At 38.5% G+C, this 26,486-nt stretch overlaps 1 protein-coding gene across 3 annotated transcripts in view; it reads right to left on the reverse strand.

Moving 5' to 3' along the window:
* The window catches only part of TEK (TEK receptor tyrosine kinase), a 106,192-nt gene extending 81,708 nt beyond the window's left edge, over positions 1–24,484 (reverse strand). For all 3 annotated transcript variants that reach the window (XR_008530416.1, XM_054588113.1, XM_054588111.1), the window contains exon 1: positions 23,889–24,484. Coding sequence is in view for 2 of the 3 variants with exons in the window: in XM_054588113.1 (XP_054444088.1) it covers positions 23,889–23,940 (52 nt within the window). In the remaining variant the exon portion in view is untranslated. The remainder of the gene's footprint in view (positions 1–23,888) is intronic.
* Between the last annotated feature and the right edge of the window lie 2,002 nt (positions 24,485–26,486).

Below are 26,486 nucleotides of genomic sequence, written 5' to 3' on the forward strand. Positions count from 1 at the left end.
TGCCTTCAGGTCTATGCTCATTTTAAGCAATGCTCACTTTCCAGTTGATCTCTTTATGTACATAACATTCTGTGCGGGTGTCTGATAACTAAGTAGATAAAACCATGCTTTGTGTGGCTTCTCAGGGAGAGAGGACCCCAGCTTTGTAGCTACTCCCCCAGCCTTGAAGCAGTCCCTTGGGTACTTCCCTGGAGCTGCTGTTTCTTTAAAGTACAGTTTGCAAATCACTAATATGAAGTATTTGCTTGTTCTTTTTTTCAATATCAGTGTGTCAATTACACATGAATTAAATTATTAGTAGTAATAACTACAACTTATTAATACCTACAACCATTCAGATACTTTGTATGCATTATTTTACTTAATTCTCACAATAACGATATGAATTAGTTATTTATATCTCCATATCACAGATGAGGGAACTGATTTAGACAAAATAAGCAAGAATGATGACAAAATGAGATCTTAAGTGTAAAACATTCATAACTCTTCCTTTTCCCTCATAGAGAGCTTGCCACTGTAGGTTCCCCATATGCATTGTTTCACTGCATATCCATTTACCTTAGAACTACGATCATCCCACTAGTAACACATGAGTACTCTACATAACACCATGAATCTAAAATAGCAACTTTCTCTTGGATCTAACTTCCCATTCACCCTCCTTGCCAAAACTCAGCAAGTGGCCATGGCTCTAGCCAAGTGATTATGGCCTGACCCCTACTACAGAAGACCCCATTCCCATGTTCACAGGGATTTCACCAACTCCCAAGACTTCAGTTATCACTTGTTCCAAATCTAGGTCCCTAGTGCTAACGTCTTCCCAGGTATAAACATATTATAAAATGTCTACTGGACACTTAGATAGGCTTCTCAAATGCAATATGTCTAGAATGAATTCAGCCCCTTATCTTCTTTTAACTATCCCTCTCTCATCTCTTAAGCCTTCACCTTTTCAATAACAAGAAGCTTAAAAAGTCTGAGTTATTGTCAACAACTCTCTCCCCCTCACTATTTGTATCTAAACCCCATAGTCTGCCCTTCTAGCTCTGTACTGTCATATTTGACACCTTTTCACACAATCATTCCCTCTTAGCTGAATTACTGCAAAATTTTAGTACCTTTAGTTTCTTTCCCCCCAAACTCTCTGCACACTTTTCTTTCCTGGCCACTGTTGACACGATCCCTTCGCGGAGGATGTCGGCCTCTTATTATATGTATTTAGCGGTTCAAGTCCAATCTCTTCCAAGACTCAGTTCAAATCTCAATGGCAACAGGAATTTGTGTAAAATTATTTCGTGCAATTCAAAAAACGAGTTCAAATTTGTAGACTGTCATAACTGAAAATTTAAACCCATTACACTTGTTTTTGAATTAAAGAAAACAAAGGATTTTAAGATTTGCCAAATGTGAGGTCATACTTAAATAACAGCATCATGAAATGGAAATATATCCATTTTATACCGAAGCCTGAATTTCAGATTTAAATTGTCATCTGATTAGCATCTTTAAGATGGCCTCTTTTAACTTCCCACTAAAAATAAGAAAAGAAATGAAGAATTGCAACCTCCGTGTCAACCAACCTATCGTCAGCATCTAATAACCACCAAGAACTGGGCAGTAAAAGGAATTTTCATAATTAAAATATTTTAACATCAAAAATTTCTCTTAATTGAAAGTTGAAAATATGTACCATAAAAAGTATCTTGGATATCAACTTCCATATTAAGGTAGTGAAGACTTAGAAAGCTAAAGGAAGGATGGAAGAAAGTTCATGTGTGCTGAGTTCCTCATTGATACACATATGTTCAAAATATAATTTAACTATTTATCACTATAACTGGAGAAGTATAGATTAAAGAGCATTTTTAAAAACATAAGGGTAACTTTATTTATTTTAATAAAATATAAAACAGGATGTATACATAAAAATGACTAGAGAAGGTAAATGGAAAAATATAAGTCAAGTAAGCAAAAGGCAGGAAAAAATAAAAAACTAAAAGGGTACAACAGAAAATTTTTAAAAAATTAAAGCACAAAACAGCATGTCAGAAGTTAAATTTAAACATATTATTATATGATTTAAAGAAAATGTTTAAAATCATCTACAGAATGACAGTCTCAGAAGAGAATTAAACCTCCCAGGTTGATGCTTTTGGGAGACTCACTTAAAACAAAATCACAAAATCTTAAAAACAAAGAGATGGAGAAAAAATTATCAAAAATAAAAAAGAATGAGGAAAAATAAAACAAAAGTGATAATATGTATTAGTTTCAGACAAGGTGGAATTCAAGATAGAAGGTATGAAATGGAACAAAGCCTACCAATTATGTTAGAGAAAATAAAGTCTACCATAAAAGAATAGTGGTTATGCATCACTGTAGTCCAAATCATATAGAATCAAATATATTTTTTAACATTAGTAAAAGGAAAAAGACTGTGAGGAAAGCTCAATAGTTGTTCAGAATATTGTCATATCTCTCTCAAATATTGACTGATGAAGCAGGCTAAAAACCAAACATGCAACTTAATAATATTATATATTATACATCATCTATATATACACATATATACTACATATATGATAAATGCTATATATGTGCATTTGTGTTATATATGTGTATGATATTATATATACAAATGTGTACATCTTTCAGGTATATATAACTCTATATCTTAAAGTGGAATTTTTCCACATTCATACAGTACTTACTAAAATTGAGTATACCAAATAGAGCAATGAATTTAATAGGAGTCTGGGTTCTAAAGATCAGTGGGTAAGATAAAACTTGTGTATAGACAAAACTACTCTTGACATTCCTTTAAGGCACACGTAAAGGATCATGTGGAATTATAACATTTATCCACAAATGTAACATCTAGGTTCTTCTCCAGCCCTGGAATAGATCACTGTTGCTTTGGATGAGAACCAGATAAAGTACAGAAGCCCCCTCCCCCGCCCCATGTGTGGTTTTGCTTTCCATGGTTTCGGTTATCCATGGTGAAGCATAGTCTGAAATTTTGAATGGAAAATTCCAGGAATAAGCAATGCATAATTATTAGATTGTGCACTATTCTGAGTAACATGATGATATGTCACACTGTCCCACTCCATCCCACCTGGGACGTGAACCATCTCATTGTCTAGCATACCCACACTGAATACACTACACACCCATTAGTCACTTAGAAGCCTTCTCAGTTGTCGGATTAGCTGTCACAGTATTGCAGCACTTTAAGTAAAATAAGTCACCCTTATCTTACTTAACAATGGTCCCAAAGTGCAAGAGTAGTGATGCTGGCAATTCGGATATGCCAAAAAGAAGTCTTAAAATACTTCCTTTAAGTGAAAATTATGTATATTTAGGAAAAATACATGGTATACAGTCTGTCCTCCCTATCTGTGGATTCTGCATCCATGGATTCAACAAACCATGAATTAAGAAAAATTCCAGAAAGTTGGTCTGTAATAATATGGTATTACAACTATTTATATAGTACTAATATTTCCTTAGGTATTATAAGTAATCTAGAGATGATTCATACACAGAAGGATTGCATAGGTATATGCACATACCATTCCATTTTATATAAAGGTCTTGCACATCATCAAGAGTCCTGGAACCAGTCCCTATGGATTCCAGGGGGGTGAATGTATATAGGATTCCGTACTACCTGTAATTTCAGTCATCCACTCTGGGTCTTGGAACATATCCACTACAGATAAGGGGAAGCTAATGCAGTTGGCTGGTGTCCAGGAACCAGATGGCACACATACAGATGTCACAAATGGAGTATGAGAAGCCACAGGACAGGGACTAAGCTCGGTTTAGGGGTCATGAAGTGAAAGGGCAAGTGAAATCACCTGCCCTATTTATATTTGTATGTTTTTTAGACCAAGCTCAAGTAGTTGAATTTGACTAACTTAAATAAGTTCGATGTGGTTTAAAGAAATATTCAAAATATTTAACAATCTGGACCAACCAAATTAAAACAGACACTGATGTGAGCACCAGAAAAGGTTATGAAAGATCCTAATAGACCAGACATTAATGCTTTACTTACTGAATTATTGGGAGGCCCAGGGACCTTCCAATTATTGGGACCTAGGCAGCCAAGGTGGCAAGACAGGGGGAACCTAGGAAACCCAAGTAGCAGATATTTACCAAATGGCGCAGAATTATTTAACTCTCTTAACAATCAGAATCAGTACAAACAGTGGAATATCAGCCTTCAAGTAACTCATTCTCTCTCTCTCTCTCTCTCTCTCTCTCTCTCACACACACACACACACACACACACACAGAGTGAAGTCCAACAAAGGGAAATTAATTGTTCATGCAGTAATTCCAAATCAAAATTAAATAATCCCATACCACATACAATAATTCAAGTTTAACAATATATTATGGAACATAAAAAAGAAAACCAATCCCTTAAAAATAATAAAGCAGTCTTCTAATTATTTATCCTAAAAAAAGATCATAACTAAAAAGACAAGATTTCTAGAAAATGGAAGAGAACTCTGTTTTCAAATATGCTACAATGCATTCAAAACTACTTTCTCAGAGAAATTTATAGTTTTAAATACTTTGCTTACTAATGAATATAAACCAAAAACTCTACTTAGAAAACTTATTTATGAAAAAATAAAAATTCCATATGAAATATTAGCAAATCAGTTCATTAGTTTTTTAAATGATTCATCTTCTGTGGACACTATGGGTTTATCCCCAGAACGCAAGAACGATTTAGTATATCACAATTGTATTCATATATCACTTAATACTGAATAGCACAATAGGAAGTGTAGGGGATCTATATGAAAAAATATGTATGAAATTTTACTAAAAGATAAAACAGATTTAAAGACATGGAGAGAGAGAGAGAGATTTTTGTGTCCTTAAGTGAAAAGATAACTCTTCCTAAATTAATTAATGAATTTAACATACTCCAAATGAGTGACACAAAAGGTAAGAGAAGAAAAGAGAAAGGCCAAGTAATATGACAGGAGCCGAAGGACTTGAGCAAACAGTGTCTAATACTCGATGTGAGTTTCATTGCCCCAGTATAAATCCCATCTTTGTCTCAACTCATCAGTTCAGTATGTTATACTCACAAAAAAAATCTCTCTCTGTGTTTATGATTGTGTCCATGCGTCTCTCTGTACTTGTGGGTCTGTCTTTGTGTAGAGATGTTATTGTCATTCTTATTTTTAATTGATGTAAAAGGCTGAGCTGAATTCTCAGTTGACACCAGCTTAAACAGAGACCACACAGGCAGGAGTGAGGCAGGGGTGTCTGAATTAAATAAAATCAAAACTTCAGTCAGCACTCAGTGTGGGACATACCCGTGAGAATGAAAATGCCCTGGGAATTCACAGGGGAAACCTGGAGGAGGACATCTAAATTCCACGGGGAGGATATAAAATTCAATCTTATCTGGAAAATGTTAACAGTGCCTATCTCCAGTTGGTGGTATTGTACACACAGAATAAAAAGATAAACATTTGAAAAACTGAATTCTTGGAAAGGAAGGCAAGCAGCTAGTGCTGTGCACAGCAAGCCTTGGATTTATAGTAGTGCCTTTCATCGTGATGATGTGTCCAAACATCAGGACCTCCAGGTGCCCTGCACGGGGCTCAGCGTATCTCAGAATCACCCGTGGAGGACCAGGAACTTAGTGCTGCTGAGCAGCAGAGGGATGCAGTATGTGGCCAGGGGTTAGGGAACGAAACCATCTTGGTCTGCATCCCGGGTCTGCCACATGTTATTTATGTAATAAAGGACCATGCACAAGTTACTTAGCTTCCTTTGTCCCATCATTGGCCATCCGTAAAGTCAAGCTGATGATACTAACCTCCAAGCATTTCACTGAGATGGATTAATGTACAGCTCTACATTCGTATGAAAAAATGCTTTATAAATTTTATGAATGATGTGTTAAGAGTGTGAGGTAAATAGTAGAATAGTCAATAAATGGTGATGATGATGATGATTTACAATTCCCTAAAGGTGTGATTCATGAAGAGAAAATGGAGTTTGCTCCCCTGAAAAATTGTCACAACTAGTTTCTGCTGTGGTGTGATCCTATGTGCAGAGCCTATCACGGGGAAAAGCTAACATTTTTAATAGAATCTTTAACTTACTGACATATCCATAGAAAATGAGGTCCAGAGGGTGTGAGCTAATAATGAATTCTACCTAGCACAATAATAGTACGTTAGGACAAGAATCCTTTTAAACTTTTATTTTAAAGCCTTTTGTCCCTTTTTTCATGTTGAAAGAGCCCAAAGAAGAAACACAAACATGGGTAAGAAATGACTTCAGTCAGCACATATGTTTCTGAAAACTCAGAAGCGCACTCCTTCTAAGGCCTGGCACTGTGGACTGTATTGCTAAAGCCTCCGTTCTCTCAGTCTGTTAGATCTTCAAATGGACTTGACTTCTGGGAGGGGTCATGATGTTTTATTTTTATCTAATTAGCTTTAAGTTTACCTAAGGAAGAAATACGACTCCATCTAAGGATGACACACATTTAAAGTCTAAGGTCATAACTGGAGAACAGGTTTATCACATGCTCTGCAAACTGAAGTCCAAAATCCCTGGACTCAGAATTTAAAATGTAACTAATCAGCCAGAGGCCGAGGTTTCAAACAGAATTTATCATACTCCTAATTTGTCTCCAAAGGAGTTAAAACTAGGTTAAATTGACTTTAATTCTTAGATTGCATAATACACTCAAAGAAAGCCAAAACTGTGCTCTATCTATTCTGTATGCTTGAAATTAAAACCTGATTGCTGAGGTCTGTGTAGCTAATTTCAAAATTGTAATGTTTGAAGGGGAGCAATACTCAAATGTCAACTGAGAGAAAAACAACTGCACATGTTGTTTCCATCTCAACCACCTATAGAAATTTGTGTTTGTAGGCAGTAAATCTCAGAGTAAATTTTATATATATATATCATTTGAAGCATGTCTAGTAAATTGAGTGGCTGAATTTTTAAAAATATTTTTCCATGTATCCAAATTTTTCTACATCAACATAAATTATTTTTGTAACCAGAGAAATAAACACTTTCAGGAAGGAAAAACGTACAAATGCCATAATTTGAAATAAGTATCCAGCGTTCCAATTTGTATATTATTTTTTGTTCCCCAGCTTTAAAAATCAACTGAACATAGTGAAAGAAACGTTTCTCACTGTTTCCCTGGGTCTTATTTCAATAGGCCACCTGAATATTCAATAAAAATGTCCAAGGAAGACATTGTCTCTGGAATCTCTTTATTTTTTTTGTAATAGCACTGCATTAATTAATATCTTACAGTCAAAAAGCATTTTATGTATGCAAAATATACAGTGGTCCTGATAAATGTGAGTCCTTTTATATTTATTTTTATCTTGTTAAGTAATAACAACTTAAGAATAAAAATAATCATCAAAAAGTATCTCTAAAACCAAATTAATACTATATTTAAAGGTCTTTTTAGGATATTCAGAATATAAAGTATTTTAAAATATATCTTCTTAATATGAAATCCTTCTTTAAACACCAGTCCAGGCCTATCCAAACACAGTGGGAAGTAAGAAATGGTTAAAAAGGAATATTTTTCTCCTTGTTAACACTTGATATATGCCCTTTATTTTTTCCCCCAACTTGATATAGAAAGAAACTACAGAAACTAAAGTAGCACTTAGATTTTTCCTAGGCTAAAGCAAAATACAATTTCATATCCTGAATTTTTACTTAATATAACAATAACATTAAAATGTTAACATTCTACTTTACATTGCCAAATTTCTATCTAAAAAGCTACAATGTATGAGCGAACATTTCATCAACTCCAGCCATGTATTATTGAGTAGTCTCATGTGTTTTTTAATCATTGCTAGTTTGATACAGAAAAATAGTACCTTATTTTGTTTTAATTTTAAACTAGAGGGTGAACTTTTTCACACACTGTTAAGCATGTGTATTTCCTCCTTTTGTGAATTATTTGTTACTTTCTTTTTCTATTGATGTTTTGATGTTTTTCTATCAATTTCAATGAGTTTCTTTTACAAAAATACTTTAATCTCTTACATGCCATATTTGTTGCAAGTGTTTTTTTCTCATTTGTTCTTTGCCTTTTAATTTTGCTTACAGTTGGATTAACAGTTGGAATATTTATATAGCTAAGTATATTGATTTTTATTTTTGTGGTTTCTCCCATTGTTTTTAAACTTAAAAAGTCCTTCTCCATATAAAAAGTCAATAAATAGTCACTTTCATCTTCTTTTGATGGCTTAAATTTTCACTAAATCTCTTTAATCCATTTGCAATTTATCTTGGTGTGTGGGAGCAGATGAGCTTTTCAAACAATTCTTTTTTTCCAAACAGAAAACTAATTTTTCATAGAACTATTATTCCCATCCCCATGGATTTGTGTCCTTTCTAGGATATTAAATTTTTATGTAAACTCGGGTCTGGTTCTGGCCTTTCTAGTCTGTTGATGTGTGTGTCCGTGGTCTTGGACTGTACCCCACTGTATTACATTGCTTTACTCTCTCTTAAGATCTAGTAGAGCTGGTCCCAAGACATTACTCTTTCATTCCCAGAATTTTCTTAGCTATTCCGCCTGCTTATTCTTCAAGATAAAACTCATAATTATTCATTAAGTTTCAAAAACGATATCTTTGGGGATGTTGCTAAGAATTATTAGAGATAAATGTTTAGAACTTAATATAATGATAATTATAAAACCTAGCTGTGAAATATATAAGAAAACTGCAATAATTGAAACTATATATCAGCTTTGTGGAGGAAAACATTAGAGATGTCTCTTTTCCCCAAATCATCAGTTTAGTAGAAATCTCTTCATTTATTGAATATCTAGTGTGACTAGGACCTGGACTGACTTAGCTCTGTAAAAACCAAAGAAACCATGGGTCATGCATGCCAGAGAAAAAATACTGTCAGGAATAACTAACTGGACAGGTATAGCTAATGGGTGAGAAGGGGCCTTCTGAGAGCATCCAGGCAAACCTGAGCTACACAGTGCAGTGCTGGAGGCAGAAATCCCTCTGCTCACTAGCCCCAATCTGGTTAGTCGGGCTGGCTGCAAGGTTTTCAGCCTTGCATGCTTCCATCTCTGTATGATCTGTCAGAAATGCCCTCCTGCATCTGAAAGTCTGATTTCATTCAGTGGAACCTGATTGCCCTACACTGAATCAATTTCTCTCTATCCTGTACTTGCCCTGACTTCTGTGGAAACATTTTTGCAGTCTGAGTTGTTTAGTCACTTGCATAAACAGTCTAGCCTCATTATTTGTTGATTCCATGTCTGAGAGTTTGCTTACAATTTATTTATACCTCAAAATTGCTACTCATAGTGACTTCCCAGTCATTCAGTCACTCGAACCCACGCAGAGCAGGGAAAACCTTTACCACCTTAGGTGGAACGAGACATCGCTGCACTCAGCTCTCCTGCTGTAAACCAGTATTGTTTCTTGAGGTACATTTAGTGCCACTTTTTCACCTTTTTGTGCCTTTTATTGGCAATTTTACCATTGAAGATGGCCCTCAAGCACAGTGAAAAAAGGCTATCTAATGTTCCTAAGCACAAGAATGCCGTGACGTGCCTTACAAGAAAATACATGTGTTAGATAAGCTTTGTTCAGGCAGGAGTTTGGGGCTGTTATCTACAAGCTTGGGTTAATGAATCAGCCATATACATTTAATGATTTGTCTTTAAACAGAAACACACAAAACCAATTTTTGTATTGATCGGTTGATAAAACAGTTTTGATATGAGGGAAACTAACCCCGTGTTCATGGTTTATAGAACAAAACTACGATGAGTAATAAGAATCTACTCTATGTCTCTCTTCAACTGTCACCCCAACAGCAACTATTTAGCAGCAATGACTTTATTTTATTCATCTTTTATCTACTGACCTAGTGTTAAGCATGGAGAAGGAGCTCAGAAAATATTTATAGAATAGAATGGGTTGGGAAGGGATGAGATATGTCGAAATGGGATGCAATGAAAGAGAGTGACACATACAGATTCTTGGAGACAAGGTTCTCTTAGGAGCAATAACTATAGTGGCATAGAGAGACATAAGAAATAATAATGATAGCTAATATTTATTGAGCATCTTTTATGAAACTGCACTTTGCTAAGCATTTGATATGCTTATATTGATATCTTGCAATCACCACAACTCTATAGTGTGGGTGACATTATTATCCCTCTCTAAAGGGAGGTGAGATGACTTGTCAAAGGTCACAAAGCTATCACATTGTTGAGCGGGCTCCAGCCCAGATTCATCTGCCCTCAGAGCCTATAATCGTAACCACCTGGTTAAAATGAAAAGGTACGTTTGGTAGGGGTTATAAGCCATGAGTTCCATCAGAAAGCAATCTCTAGAATAGGAAAAGAGGGCCTCTAACAGAAGTTTGCCTGAGTCACTGGCTCTTCCCAGCTTTGTGGGAAGACAGTGATGCAATTAATGGTGATTTTTATGCGTGGCTGGCAACAGCACTGTTTTTTGTTTGATTCCAGGAGCAGCTGGCAGAATTCATGTATTACTCATGCTGGAATCACACTTTGCTGATGGCTTACGTACTCTAAAGTCACTCAGTGGTCGGGGCTCGGGCCGTGCTTAGCTAGGCCTGTTGGGAGATTACTACAGGCCTCTGAACGTGGCTGAGCTCCTGCAGCTGTTGTGCGTTTCTGGCTCCAGTTCCACACCTCTTGGCAGATGGTTTGTGTGAAAAACACTGCTGACTCTGGGTGTGAGACACACAGGGAAAAGGGACTGGGAGGGCCGGTCAGCACAAAGCAAAGGCCGCACTGCCAGAGGCCCTACATCTGCAGCCATCAGGCACTTAGAAGAGAAAGAAAGGAATTCATGCATGAGGAATCTGGGGATTCTTCAGAAGGTTTCTTCTAACCCTGACCCTCCCATAGCCACTCTGATCACAAAGACCCCAAGTATCCTCCATCAAGTAGGATACAGTACCAGTAGTGATGGTTAGGGTGATCCAAGTAGTAAAAATACTAACATTTACCTAGTGTTTTCTAAGTTTAAGCATTGTTCTAAATGATTCACATTAACTAACTAATTTATCCCTCCCGAAAACAACTTGCACCACAGCACAAAACTAGCATTAGATTGAATTGTTGGCACCAATTCTTCCATCCACATGCTCACTTTGGCCTCATCATGGACACAGTGTTCTTCTTAGCCCTTGACGTTGGGCATGGCACATGACTTTGGGAGTGATGGTTTGCTAGTCCTGAGCCTAGGCCTTAAGAAGTCTCACTTGTTTATTTGTTTCTACTGAGCCCTCCTGCATTTCTACCACCACCATGAGAACAATGAATAATCTACTGATCCAAGAAGGATGAGGTACGTGTGAGCAGGATCACCCAGAAAACCCACACACCTGCAGCAAGAAGCCGAGCTGTCCCAGCTGCTGCAGCCTGAACCAGCACCACTTAGCTGTGCTAAGCATAGATCAGCAAAAGCTTAAATGACCCAAAGGCGTGTAGGTGATGGTAAACACTGGTTTAGCCACTGAGTTCAGGGAGTAGTTGTTATGTAGCAATGGCTAACCAATACAATGATAAAGATGGAATGCAATCTTGCCCCATCTGACTATACAGCACATGAATTAATCTCTAATTTACATTACCTTCTATATCCTCTATTAAAGTCAAGAAGCTTGGCCTCTGATGAGCTGAGTGAGCTTGAGCTAAGTTCTGAACTCTCTGAGTCTCAGTGTCAACATCTTTGAAATGAGCAGAGTGAATCACATCAGCATTTCTCAAATTATAGCACACTACCCCCACGTGATGTTAGGAAAAAAAGACTCTATGCTTCTCCTGGGATTAGCATTCTGTGAAGGCACAGAGACACTGCACTAGACAATCTTTTAAGTCTTTGATAGTTCTAACATTCTGTTTTCCTTGGTAACAGTATGTGGCCCCTCCATGAAAACTTCTACCTCCATTACCATGTATTTGTGAAACTATAATAATTTCATAATTCAGGTAATTTGGGGACACATCCAGGGAAAGGGAGGAATGTTTGTTATGGAAGAGGTCTTTCCCAACTTCCTTTAAACTTTTGCATATCCTCCTAGTGCCTGAGTCAGCGACAGCAAGGAGGACCTCTGTGCTTCTCCTACCAGCTCACCTAGAATCAAGTCTACAGAAAAGTGTATGCACACAGGAACCTGCCAGGACCTGGGACATCTCTCAGAAAGGAATCCCTGCTTACCTACTCCATGTCCTCACCTCCCACTTACTCCTAAATCCCAGCCTTTCCCATCCACTAAGAATGCTTTGCAACAGCACCAAATTGCCAAATTCTCTAGTCCCTCTCCTTATTCTGCTTCTGCCCCTGCAAGTTTTGATGTAGTGGAAACTCCCTCCTCCTTTGGTTTGTCTCATTGAATGTCTTCAGTTTTCTCTTCTTCTAACCCTTGATATAGCTGTTCCCAGAACTACCCCTTGGGTAATCTTATTCCCTCACACAGCTTCACCCTACATCCTAACATTACCCAGAAGTGTCTGTCCCTGCCCACTCAGCCCACCTCAAACCAAATTACCTTCTTCCCAACTCAGGTTCCCAGCTTTACCTCCTGCCACCTCCTTCAGTGTGCCCTAGAGTGTTAAACTTTGTTCTCCTCATTTTCCATGTGTTTCCCTCTGCCTTGAATGCCTCTACTCCTCATATCCACTCTGGATTTTCCACAGAGCATAATCTTACTCATCCTTCTCAAATGTCACCCTCCCAAAGAGACCCCGTCCTCTTCCCAGATTACTCAGCAGCTCCCATGTTCCCAGGGTCCGTTGTCAGCTCTATAGATCAGAGCTTCTCATCCCCCAGACTGCAGGCCACTTGAGGTCAGGTCCCTCTCTTTACCATCTCTGTCACTCCAATGCCTAGCAGATTCCCAGTGCATAGAAGGGGGTCAGTATATGTTAGCTTGAATGAATGACTGTAACTGACCCACCCACTTCTCCACTGGTGGGCATTGCTCATTGGTTTGCTGGCTAACTGCTGGACTTTGAGGGATGCCCAATATGCCACGGGATAAACTAGGTCTTGTCTGTAATTTATTAATGTCCACTTTGCAGATTTTCTAGGAGAAGCAAGACTAGAGTCCAAGACAGTCATTTGAGACAGGTTGATCACACTGAGACTTTCACATAGTCTGTATAACTGGATTCTGTTAATTACATACCCACTTCCTTTTCTCTTTTTTATTTGGACATACACACAGTCTTAAAATAATTGACTGACTCATTTACAGTTTCATTTCCCAAACTACATTAATTTATGCATCACTGTCATGATTCTTACTGAGTCTACATGTTACTTGTATAAATATTCTAGTAATCATTTTCTTTAACTCACCTTTTTGTCCTTAGTCATACTAAGCCAGAAAAGTCATACAATTATATGACTGATATGATACATATACATACTTATTATATACTACATACTATAGTAGATGTAAGAAGCTAGTGAGTTACTGCTGGTTTCCTGTGCTGTTGCCCCAGAGTTCTAGGGGAGGAAGTGAGGACGACTCACAGGGGCTCTGTGTCTACATACTAACAAATATCATAATTAAAAATATTCCTCCAAGCGCTACATAAAATCGTATTTCAGGCTAGCAGTACTGTATTTACAAACTTGGGGAAACACTAAGTTAGAACATTTAATCCAATGCAAAACCACTTATTAAAACATTTCTCTGCCAACCAGTATACTATGTTTGATGCTGAGATTATTGAAATGCCAAACATAGCTGATAGCCTAGCAGGTAAAACCAACAAGTAAACTATAAATTGTAATTTAATTTTCTAAGTACTATGACAGGAGCAAGCACAAGGGTGCCTATATCCAACATCTCTTGAGCATCAAAGTAAATCCTCCCCTGCCCAGCTGTTGTGTCAGCTGCTACTGCAGGGGCCACTTCTGTGCAGGCCTCCACCAGCTGCGAGCAGATGTAACCTCCAAGTAGCTCACTCAGAGCCCCTGTGAGTAGACCTCACTTCCTCCCCTAGAACTTTGTCTGGCACAACAGCACAGGAAACCAGGAGTAATTCACTAGCTTCTTACATCTACTTAACTCATGAATAAAGGGAGAGTATAGAAAAGGATGAATGCCTTTCTCCCTTTGCAGGTGAACATTTCTGAGTCTCATTTCATATGGCTCCTCAGAAGGTCTGGAGCACCAGGAATCTATAGCAGTGGTCAGTATGATAGCACATCCTGGTACAGTTGTATTCACTTAGTCCCCTACTCTTGCTCCCTGGGATCACTTTCCAAACAATCTACTTGCACATGAGGCTATGTTTTTGGTGGAATCCAGGCTATAGCAGGGCCCTCACCCATGTAAGGAGTTTAAGGAAGACTTCTTGGAAGAAATAACACCTGATATAGGCCTCAAAGTATTAATAACTCAGACAGGGGAAGAAGAGAATAAGAGGGCATTCTTAGCAGAAGATACAGCATACACAAAGGCAAGGAAGCTTCAAAGTGTATGCTGGGAAACTGCAAAGAGCCTAGTATGACTGGAATACGCCTTCCACATACCATGAGGAACTGAGAATAACAAGAGCCTGGTGAGGTAGGTTAAGAAAGGCTCCTAAAATGTTGCTGACCACAATCAACTACCACCTCTACTCTGCTCTTTGATCTGAAGTGGTGGCAATGAATCATAAATTGGTGGACACTTAAATCAACCCCAGAAGATTAGAAAGTGCTTTATAGATTCAAGAGGTGCTGGACACAAGGAGAACTGAGCGTGAGAGAAGAAGGCATTAGAGGAGAGATGGTAGTGAAAAGGGGACAGAACTATTGTCACACACACATACACACACACATTCACTCACTCACTCCCAGATGGACCCAAAAATCTAATAATGAGCTTAGTCAGAAGTGAGGCACATTCCACTTGGAAATGACAATTCTAGAGTAAATTATCAAGAACTAAAAATTAGGTTTGGGATAAATGAGATAGGGTTCTACAGAAGACAATTCACACTAGAGCTTCAAGTCAGTCAGGGCCAGAGACAAGAGGAAATGGGGGGCTGGCAGAAGAAAAGTAGGGAGCACCATGTTGTGACCTATTGAGCCACATGTAGGAATTCCCCCACCTGACACTCCAGATTTTTAGCAAAATCCCAAGAACACACAGCTCTAAGCTTTTCTTTCCTTATCCCTGAGACAAGGCCCAGCTTAGGGTACCAATGTTGAGTTTCACCAAGGAAGCCAGGGAGTTCCATCTGGCACAGAATATAGAGCTACCTATCTTCGTGGATGGATCTGTGCTTTGAAAAGACTGGCAATATAAAAGTAACCAGCTTTGTTTATAAGCAAATAATTAAGAGCATCTGATTTTTATTGAGAGCTCATCATGTACCAACCCTGTACTAAGTACTTTTAAGTAACATCTCCTTTAAAATCTTCCCCAAAATCACATGAATAGATACTGTTATCAGCCCCATTTTCCAGGTGTCAGCTCGAAGAGACTAGGAACTACTAGTTAGAAGACAAGTGAAGTTTTGGAAAGATTCAGAATTTGGGTTCAGATCATTCTCAGTTGAACTCTGGCCTCCATCATTTCCTACTGAGACCATGGGGTCACTCAGGACTATTCACTTTCAAGACACGGTACCAACTCAATATGGTACAAGCAAACTAAAAGTGACTGGTTCCCATGACTGGAAGTATAGGGACAGGTCTCTGATCTAAAACCACTGGACACAGTGCTTAAATGATGTCAGAGTGCCTGTCTTGGTCCGGTTCTGTTACTGTCCTCATTCTTTCTCACCAAAGACCAGCTTCCTTCAAGTGCTCAAGGAACCTGGTAGCTCCAGGTGTACAGTGTCCTCACTGAAGAAAGAGAGCATATTGCTCATAAATTCCCAGAGGAAGAGTCTAACCGACCATGTGGGGCTGGCACCCTCCAACTGATCTAATTGCTGTTGTCAGATGGATGGAACACTCTGTGATCAGTGATTGGCAGTCCCATCAGAATCACATGGAGGGAAATCATGGCAGCTCTTAAAAAATAGGGATGTTAGAAATAGGAATATTTTGTCTATATATATTCATTATATAGACAAAATAATGAATGTCTACAACTGTTTAAAACCTTGGGTAAGTCACAACCTTTGTGAACCTGGGTTTCAACATAGATTTTTAAAAATTAATAATTCCTATTGTGTAAATTTGTTGGGAGATACTAAAATCATATTAAATATTTGGTACATAGAGATATTCATCTATGATAGTCATTTTTGTTATTACTTGTACTATTATTGTTTTACAGTTGTTTTTGACACAGGGATCGGAATTTGAAGCCCATCCCAGATTCCCAGATGTCTAAAGAACTGCTGTCCCCAGGGTGGAGTCCCCTTGGCTCTGCAGCCAGACGCCTTGCACAACCCAGGCCCTGTATGCCAAGGTTAAGCTGGTTCACCATCTGACGGCCGCAGAGCAGTGAGTGCCTCCCCAGCCCCAGCAATGTCAATACTGCCTTCCTGACTCCGCCTATTGTATCTGGAGGAAAGTGGCCTAGCATTGTCTTCCAGCGCTCCCCCCAGGAAACATGATATCACCCTCTAACAAAAGCGGGAAAGCTGACAGATCTACTGAGATGGGTGTGACCACCACACACACCTCACTGATCAAGCCCTGGACAAGGGTCTGTGACAAGCTGAGAGCAAACAGCAGCCACACACCATGCCTTTCAACAGGCTGCCTGATGGGTTCCTTTGGTTCATCTTTCAATTTTCTCCCTCTCTTTGTTAAACTCATACCATGTTAGATACAGAGTCACCAGGCAGTGGGAATGCACTGCCTCTCATCAACAGACGTATTGAAAAGAGTCAGAACTCTGTCCATCTGGCAGACCCGTGTCCCCACACCTGTCCCTGTAGCCTTTGGGAAGGAACACAAGGAGAAGGATAGTCAGATTCCTCCCGAAGGAGCAAAAGGAGGCAGTGGGGGTGGGATGTACAAAGAAGCAGTCATGGCTCAATCTAAATAAACATTCTGCACGTGTGATGTGAGTTAAGAAAGAGTTTGGCCAGACTGGTGGGAATTGGGTTATCAGTTTTAAATTCCAGAAATAAGGGAGGCAACTTTAGACATTCCCTTTCCTGAGGGCTGGGAGTGATGCCAGCTGATCCTCTGACATCCCTTCTAGTTTAGGTTCTTAATACTATCAGTGCACCTGGTCCTTTGTAAGACAACACATCTGCAGTCTGGTTCCCCCATGCCAGGCCCTGAGGCTGTTACACTACTGCCCCCATCTTACTGTCCCCTTCTTAAAACTCTCTCCTTCCTTAGCTGTCACAGCGCCAATTTTCTAAAATCCCAGGAAAGGAATCTGATTGGATTTCCTTCTACCAATTCCCTGACTACTTCATACAACACTTAGCTATATCCTCTTTCTCTTCCTTTCACATAAAGCTTAAGATATATTCATGCCCATAACTTCACTTACTGTAACCCAAAGATTTCTACATCTCAATTCCCTTGCCCAATCCCTTTTTCTAAGTGTCAGACTCAGGAAACCCAATTTTGTTAAATATTTCCATTTACATGGAAACAAAGTCAACATACACAAAATAATTGCTTGCTCCACTTCAGCCCATCTCCAACCAGTTCCTTCTGCTGTGTTTTACCACACTGAAATGGCACCACTATTACCCAAACCAGAATCCCGAAGCAATGCTTATCCTCTCCCCTTTCTCTCAATCTCCTGTAAGCAATCAATCACCAACCCCTACAGTTTTACTTCCTAAACACTTTCAAGCTCCTTCTTCACCCAGACCTTCCTGCCTGAAGTGTTGGGAAGCCAAATTGGCCCAGGCCTACAGTCTCTGCCATGTCAATTCATCCTCCACACTATCATCAGAGTGAATATTCCAAGACATAAACCAGATACAATAGAATAAACAAAATGCTAAATTTCAATGTGTACCCCATGAAGTATAAGCTACTTAAAATGACCTACAAAGCCCTTCCCAATATGGCCCCAATCTTAATTCTCCACCTCCACCCTACATTCCAACCTTACTCAACTTCCTGGATTTTGCTCTATTTCACACCCCTTGCTCCCTTTAATAGAAAGTTCTTTCTTCCTTTTCTTTTTCATCTTCTTAGTTTTAAAATCATTTGTCTAGCCCTGACTGATGTGGCTAAGTGGGTTGGGCATCATCCCACAAACGAAAACATCACCAGTTTGATTCCCAGTCAGGGCACATACGTTGGTTGCTGGCCACATCCCCAGTTTGGGGCATGTGAGAGGCAACCAATCAATATTTCTCACACATCAATGTTTCTTTCCCTCTCTTTCTCCCTCTCTTCCCCTCTCTCTAAAAATAAATAAAATCTCTTTTTAAATAAAAATAAAATAAAATCACTTGCCTATGGGTAATTTATAGCTACAATTAGACATAATTTTTTGACAATATTCACTGCTATTAGCAATTCTTACAAAGTGAGAAAAATTAATGTTATTCATATTAAATTGAGCAATTAATGAAGTTGACATTGTGTTTTTAAACATTTAGTCCAACATTTATGTCTAATTTAGATTTTTAAAGTTTCATTTTTGATTTGAGCCAATAAAATTTTTTGTAGCTCTTGCAAAGATAGATTTTTATATATATCCCTATTATATCATGTATCACAATGTCATATTATTTATTCATTACTTATATTCATCTTTTTTCCTAAAATGTGAGTGTAGCAAGGGGAAAAAACAGACTCATTCTTTTTTGGATTCCTGATATCCAGTACAGTTCTTGGCACCAAGTAACTCCTCAATCAATATGTCTTCATTAACTAAAATGATAGGTGAGTAAATGAATGAATAATAATAGGCAGGCAATAACTCAGTAAATGTCTACTGAATAAAAAGTATGTATCTATTCTGGGTAGTACTCAACAATTGTATGATACTTAATATTAGGTAAATCTCAGGTTAAACACATTTTTATGAGTATATCTTTTATGTTTCATACCTAAGGGAAAAAGATTTTCTTTTGAACTTATTTACATCAAATATTTAACATAAAGCATCCTTTTAAGATAGTGTATACTATTTGCAATGTATATGAAATCAACTTATTGCTGCTACTGCTGTTGTTGTTGTTGTTACTTCAGTGTAGCTAAAACTCTGTCTACATTTTCTTTCTTTCAGTGTAGCTAAAACCCTGTCTACATTTTCTTTCTTTCTGGTCTGCTCAGGCATATTAAGTTCTCACTGTGGCATATTAAACTACTGAACATCAAATACATGCCCTCTAAAGCTGTCATCAAAAATGTTAGAGGCTATTCCAGCGAAATCTCTGTGCCCAAAGCTCAGAAATACAACCTGTGAGGTAATGAAACTCAGAATTAGGAAAAGAACATCATGAGGAAGAGTTGGCCTAGGCAAGTTGAGTTGAATTGCGTCTGGTGTGGGCATGGAGAATGTCATTTCCAAATGGAGGGAGCAGCATGAACAAGAGCCAAGAGGAAAGAACGCATATATGGTAAAGATGGGCCTGTTTGAAGTAGAAGGGCCGTGAGAAGGGATGAATGGATAGGTGAGGAATAGCATTGGATTGTAGGCCAAGTGTTCTGGCTTGTCAACTGGTGAGTGACCAACGGGAAATTTGAGGAACTGGAGTTTGTTGAGATCTTTTAAAAGGAAACTGTTTCTATGACTAGTAAGTGATTCCCTGCACCTTGCAAAGATTAGGTCAGTCTTGAACTAGCATTAGCTTCACAGCAATGTTTCCCTTTTGATTACTCTAGCTTTATTTATTGAAGTCTTACTGGCTAAAGACTTTGCATGCATTACTACACTTGATGCCTGCAACAAGTTTGGGAAATAGATATTCTCATATATAAAGGATGAGAAAATTGTGGCTTAGAGAAGTTAAATAACTTTCCATAATCATCCAATTTGTGCTTAACCCCAGGCCTGTGACTTGAAGATCCATTCAGTTAACTCCTTCTCCTGCATTCTTCGTTAGCTCTGCCTTAGTCCCACAGAGCAATGGCTTCAAAAGAGTCATTATAGCTCATGTTCATGTGATTTTTTTTTTCTCAAAAGGCACATTGAGTTAAAAATTCAGTGTAAAGTGACTATATTTGGGTTAACAGTCAGGACACACACCCAGGTAGGTTTAATTGGGCAAAGATCTTGGTGGCTTTTCTGACACCTGAGCCACCTGCTAAGTAATCGGTGAGGAGCTACAGACAGACAGTAAAATGAAAAGTATGTCTACACCCTCTTTTCACATTCCTAACAGATGATCACCCAGCCTATGCCTGAACACTATCCAGTGCGGTAGCTCACTCCTCAGGGGGATGTGAATAGGATTTTTAGAAGGTTTTCATTAGTAAAGCCAAACTCTCTTTGTACAACTCCCTCCACCCCTGGATCCTAGATCTGGCAAAACACAATGTTAATCTATGATGTCTTCTATATGGAAGTCCTTAATAACACTGCTATTCATCTCTTTTTCCTGGCTAAATATTCCTGTGTGATGTGGTTTCTAAAGCACTTATTTTTTTGTTTGCCTACTATGTTTGCTATCAAATTTCTCCGTGTCTTCAGTGTTTAATAGATACGCTCTAAGCAGTAGGGTGAAGTGATGACTATTTCTAAATTGGACCGTGTATTTCTATCAATGCAAACTGTTACAGTTTATTGCATTATGTTTTTAGCAAGCAGAGAATGTGTTGGTTCCTGTGAGTTTTGGTGATACTTGGTGACACTAGAACTTTTAACAAGTCTCTCAAATTAAACATACATAATTTATTTATTATACCCAACTACATAACTTGTCATTACCTATTTTGAAATACTAGTTTTTTTGTTTGATTTACCAGTCTAGCCTAGAGAGATCTATCTGAAGCCTGATTTTGTGCCTTAACCAATAAGCCATCTACAGGGAATAAGCAGGTGACACAGTCACACACACATTTTTTAGGGGTAGGGCCCCAGGAGACAAATTGATGATGTCAGAAAACTTTGAAGCCCACCCATCTGAATGCCCTAGAGGACAGAGCATACTCAAGAGTCTTCTGAGGAAGACTTGGAAGTATCTTTTCCTTCTGGAAAGATGTCTTAGAAGAACTAGACTCTTGTGGGAAGCTCTCCCAGGGTAGGGCTGAAAGGAAATGCCAAGACCTCCCAACAAGACGATGATTAGGAGGGAGCATTTGTGAAGGAAGCAAAACTCCTCCCTTTAAAAATAATTCCCAGGTGTGTCTTTGATCCCAGCTTCTAGACCTCCACCGTCGATTACTCAGACTTGGTACTAGCCTTACAAGACCAGCACCGTTGAGGAAGTTCCATCTGAAACAACCTCCCTGGCCTCACACAGGCATACCTCACTTTGTTGCACTTTGCTTTATTGTGCTTCACAGATTTAGTGTTTTTACAAATTAAAGGCAAGACCCTTCACCAGCAAAAAGATTGCGACTCATTTTATTGCAATACTTGTATTATTGCGATGATCTGGAACTGAGCCCACAATATCTCCAAGATGTGCCTGTGACTGAATTTCCTCTGCCATTCCAGAAAAGATGCCTACTATCTCTGAATCCAGGTTATTTAAAATGTCAAATGAGACAGAAAAGGGGTATGAAGGCTCGCTACCAGAGACTTCCTCTTGGATCAGTGCTGATCACATAGGACACACTATGATAAAGTAGAAAGAATTACTTATTTTGTTTTTCTGTATACACAACTCTTTAGAGAGAGCAGCCTGGTTGGGTGAGGACGAGGAAGTAGGTAAAAGTTGGTATGTTTATTAGAAACTGGCCATGGTTCTTAATTGGGAGGAGGATGTATCAGAATCTAGGTGGGTTTGAGGAAGTCTTTTGAAAATTACACACCTCCTCCAACCTTCTTATGGATGAGCATCTTCCACTCACAGCCACCTTCATTGAGGCAAATGTGACATCATTCCTCAGTTGTTTGTTCAGGAAAAAAAGGAATGAGATACAACACACTGGACTAGAGAGATAAACATAAGCCCCCTGCTCCCATACTACAGTCTACCAGTGGTTTTTGGTTTGACGAATGGGTTTCTATGCCTATAGATATGATCATGCTGGATTCTTACTATAATTACCAAACCTCGGGTATTCATGCTCATTGAGGCTTAGACTGGGAATGCAAGTTAGGATTCAACATAACATACCTACCCCAGAAACCAGGCTTGCTGGTGTTACCCTCCCTTTTCAACAAGAGCTTGAAACCCTTCTCTTTGTGCCTCTACCTGCTGAAGTCTGTGCTATTTTTAGTGAACTAAGGTCTAGACATGGAGCAACTCTTTTGGCCACATAACATTTTTGTTTGATTTTATGACAGCTTTTCTAAGTCTATGTTGCCATATATAGTAACTTTAGGGGGAAAAAAAGTAAATTAAAATAATTGTGTTTGTGTGTGTAATTTAACCTAAAATGTACCTCAGAGCAACTGTAGACCCTTAGGCTTTGATTACTATAATCCCTGGTGTATGTAGAGTCACTTCTAGATTTCACGTCACTGATAAAAATATTACAGAGAAAAAACAAGCCAAAATGGAATTATGATAATTATCTGGTCTAAAGGCACATATTATTAGAAGAAAATTAACATTATTTCCATATTAATATAAAAAATTATGCATAAGTACTGAAACCATCTCAGATAATCTTTCCTTTTTAGCAATTTGTATTATACATTCTTAGTCTTAAAAATATGATTAAATCCTCAATGTAATTCATTGTTGAAAGCAAACTGAAAAGCTATAAACAAATTACTTTATATTCAATTATATTATTTTATTGGGTTAATTTTTTTAATAATAAAGATTTCAAATGTACAGAAAACTATAAAAATGATGCTTATGTCTATTTGGATCCAATTCTATTAATGAAATATAGCCTGCACCAATAAGTTCAATAAATTCTCTCAAATTAATCTCCAGTATTAATTCCATTTTCATTACAATAATTAGAATGCTTTCAAGCTGAAGGGGAGAAATTGATGGCAATTATAGTTGTCATCATTTGCACTTCAGGTTTTGATACTTCTTTCATTCAGTATCCCATCGAGTAAGCAAACTACAGAGGTGTGTCACTATGTAGAGAACCTAAACAACAGACCTAAATCTCAAAGCATTCAGGTTAATCATTCCTTAATTCCACAACAGGCTTGATACTCTCCTGTGCCCAGTGAGCTGGGTAACTGCTTAAACTTTCATTTCTTGGGCAAATAAATATTTTATGCCAAATAGTTTAGATAAAAATTATATCACCCTTATCTTCCTGACCCCAACTATAAGAAAAAAACAATAAGTTTATTTAGACTAATTTGACTGCTTTGAATAAAATAGGATGCAGATAGGAAATCTGTATAAAAACATATTGTTCTCATTTAAAAATGACAATCTCTATGCTGCTAATTCTCAGCCTGAATTTCATTGTTTCAAAAATTACTGAAGATTTTTGTTGAAGTAGGTAAAACTAGGTTTGTTGTTCTTTTTTTTAAATTAAGGGAAAAATCTCTAATGAGGAACAGTAAAATAATGCACCAAATAAATAAATCACTTGAAATAAAGTGACCTTATCAATCCTCATGGAGAATGTGGCAACACAGGGGACAATCATGCAAAAGAGAAACTGGGAAAGCCAGTTCATGCCACAAGGACTTTGCTTTTCAATCCTTACATGTATTAAATAGAGTGTTATATATTAAATAAACAGTGCCTATGCCACAGCTGCTTCTTGTTAACCAGCACTAAGAAATAGTGAGAGAGCCCAGAATCACTGTTTAAAAAAAAAACAAAACTAAATCAAAACAATAAAGCCAAATCTTACCAGAAAGGAGCAAGCTGACTCCATAGAGAACTAAGCCGATGAAAGGGTTCATGCTTCCCCAAATCTCTCCATCCAGTTTCCGCAGATGTGCGTGAGGTCCTGAGGATCTTTTCAAACACCCAGAGGTCTGTGGCTTTCCATTCTCATGTTCTTCTGGGTCTTGTTTACAAGTCAGAGGCAAGAAGGAACAGTACAGAAGCAGGCTGTAACAGTCTCATTTCTGTCTCTGAGCACAGGGAGTTTTAAGTTCCTTTTTCCTGTTTCCTTTGTAGATTAGGATGGGAAAGGCTGTATCTTAAAGGCATTTGGTATCAAGAGGGCTGGGGGCACTGGAAACCCTCTCCATCTTGCAATTCATCAAAAACACTTATCTATTGCTCTTGCTTCTGCTGCTTTTGCTGCTGTTGTAGGGGGTAGAGGAATTTTTGTTGGAAGCGTGGTCCTGGTCAGCATTTTCAGAAACAATAGGGGTATCCTCTCATAGGCGGGAAATAGAACAACAAGCCCTCCACCTATGTATGGTATGTGATGATGACTGGCCCTCCTCTGCCTCCTAACAGCTCTCCCGGGTACACTTGGGATCCCTGACAAAAAGGGCTTCTGGGTGTGGGGAGCAGTTTTTGCTTTTGTGTTCTCATTTTAACCCACGTGGTTTGAACTGGGAAAAGAAGTTTTCGTGATGAGAGGACACAATCTGAAAGGCAATCAATTTGGCTAATTACCGGTGAGGTCAGTGCTCAGTGTGGCCACAGAGACCAGAGTCCAAAATTGTGAGCCTGTTTTTTTCTCACACAGATGATTTACTTGTTGGGCAAGATCCCAAAGCTATTCATGCTACGAGCTATGGCTTTAATTTTTATTACTAATTCATCTGAAGGTGATCTAATTTATTAAAGAGCTTGACATACAAGAATTTTAGCAATGAGAGGGGTTTTGTGGTTATTGGCCAATGACATATCAGAAGAAAATTATATACAAAATTTAAAAAATAACCTATATGCCCTGGCTGGGTTGCTCAGCTGGTTGGAATGTTATCTTGTACACCAAAAGGCTGGGAATTTGATTCCCAGGCAGGGTACCCATCTAGGTTTCAGGTTCGATCCCCAGTGTGGGCACAAATGGGAGGCAACCAATAGATGTTTCAACCTCACATGGAGGTCTCTCTCTTTTTCTCTCTCTCTCTCTCCCTCCCTCTCTTTCTCACTGTCTTTTTCCCTCTCCCCCTTCCTCTTTCCCTAAAATCAATAAACATGTCCTCGAGGATTTAAATAAATAAATAAATAAATAAATAAATAACCTGTGTAAAAACCAAACATGAGTGACCAGATTGGGACATAAATATTATTCATAAGAGCAGAGAGTACATAGGCCAAAAGGAAAATAGCCATAACCATACCTAAATTGGAATAACCATACCTAAAATGAGATCAGAGGCACTTTATTTATCTAGATGGTAATTTCCCCATAACATGAATTATGACTTTAGGGAGTTGATACTTTCTTCATCACCCTGCTCTCAAACCCTAGGAAAGACTTGTCTGCTCCTCTTTTTCCTACTCACCATAGGAAAAGGCCAATCCTACTAGTCTTACCTAATTTCTGTCCCAGGTTTTATCACATCAGCAATGGTCATGAGACCAATTGATGTTTCGAATCTGCTGGTGTAGAAAAGCTCTGCCTCTGTTTTCAAGTGGAGCTGGGTTCAAATACTGGCTCAGGCCCTGGCTGGTGTAGCTCAGGGGATTGAGCACAGCCCTGCAAACCCAAGGGTCGCTGGTTCGATTCCCAGTCAGGGTATATGCCTGGGTAGCAGGCCAAGTCCCCAGTAGGGAGAATGCAAGAGGCAACAACACATTGATGTTCCTCTCCCTCTCTCCGTCTAGAAATAAAAAAGAATTCAAGTACTGGTTCCGTCACATGTGTGGTCTGAGACAAGACACTTAATGTCTTTGAGTCTCAACAAGTGTAAAATGGCAATAATATCTTATTCATGGAGTTTTTGAGAGGATTAAATGAAAATTAAAAATACTTAAAATATCTGACACTGTGCCTAATTCACAGAATTTATTTTCTTTAGTCTTTTCTGTCTGTTTCTGATTTCAGTCCGAGGAGCTTCTGCCAGAAAGCCATTCTCTAATCGCATAAAATGGCTTTAAATTTGGCACTGTAAACAACCAATCTAAGAATCAGAGATTATGGTTACTAGTCCCAGCTATGCCATAATCTGCCTGGGAGACCTTGCCTCGGACAAGTTATTTTCCCACCTCTAGGCCTCAGTTGGTCAACTATAAATTGAAGGAGTTAGACTGGACGTGACTAATTTTCCTTCTGATGCAACATCTCACAAGACTAAATGACTAAATTGTCCCACTTTCAGCATCCCCAAGTCAATTCCAGGGTCCTCTCATCTGGACAGTTCAAAGAAGATGCTAGTTTTGTATCTCTGTCACAGTGAAAGCCTGAGAGTGTCAAAAATGTGCTTTACTTTTAGGAACAGGGTGGCTGAGATTTTGTGAGGTCAACTGGGTCTAGGCCACATATGAAGCAGCAACAAGAGGCCTTGGAAATAAACCAACTCCAGTGGACCTGCCTCCTGGG

The sequence above is a fragment of the Pteronotus mesoamericanus genome, unplaced genomic scaffold, assembly GCF_021234165.1.
Source record: "Pteronotus mesoamericanus isolate MK-2021 breed Mesoamerican mustached bat unplaced genomic scaffold, CSHL_Meso_final contig_124, whole genome shotgun sequence".
Taxonomy (NCBI): domain Eukaryota; kingdom Metazoa; phylum Chordata; class Mammalia; order Chiroptera; family Mormoopidae; genus Pteronotus; species Pteronotus mesoamericanus.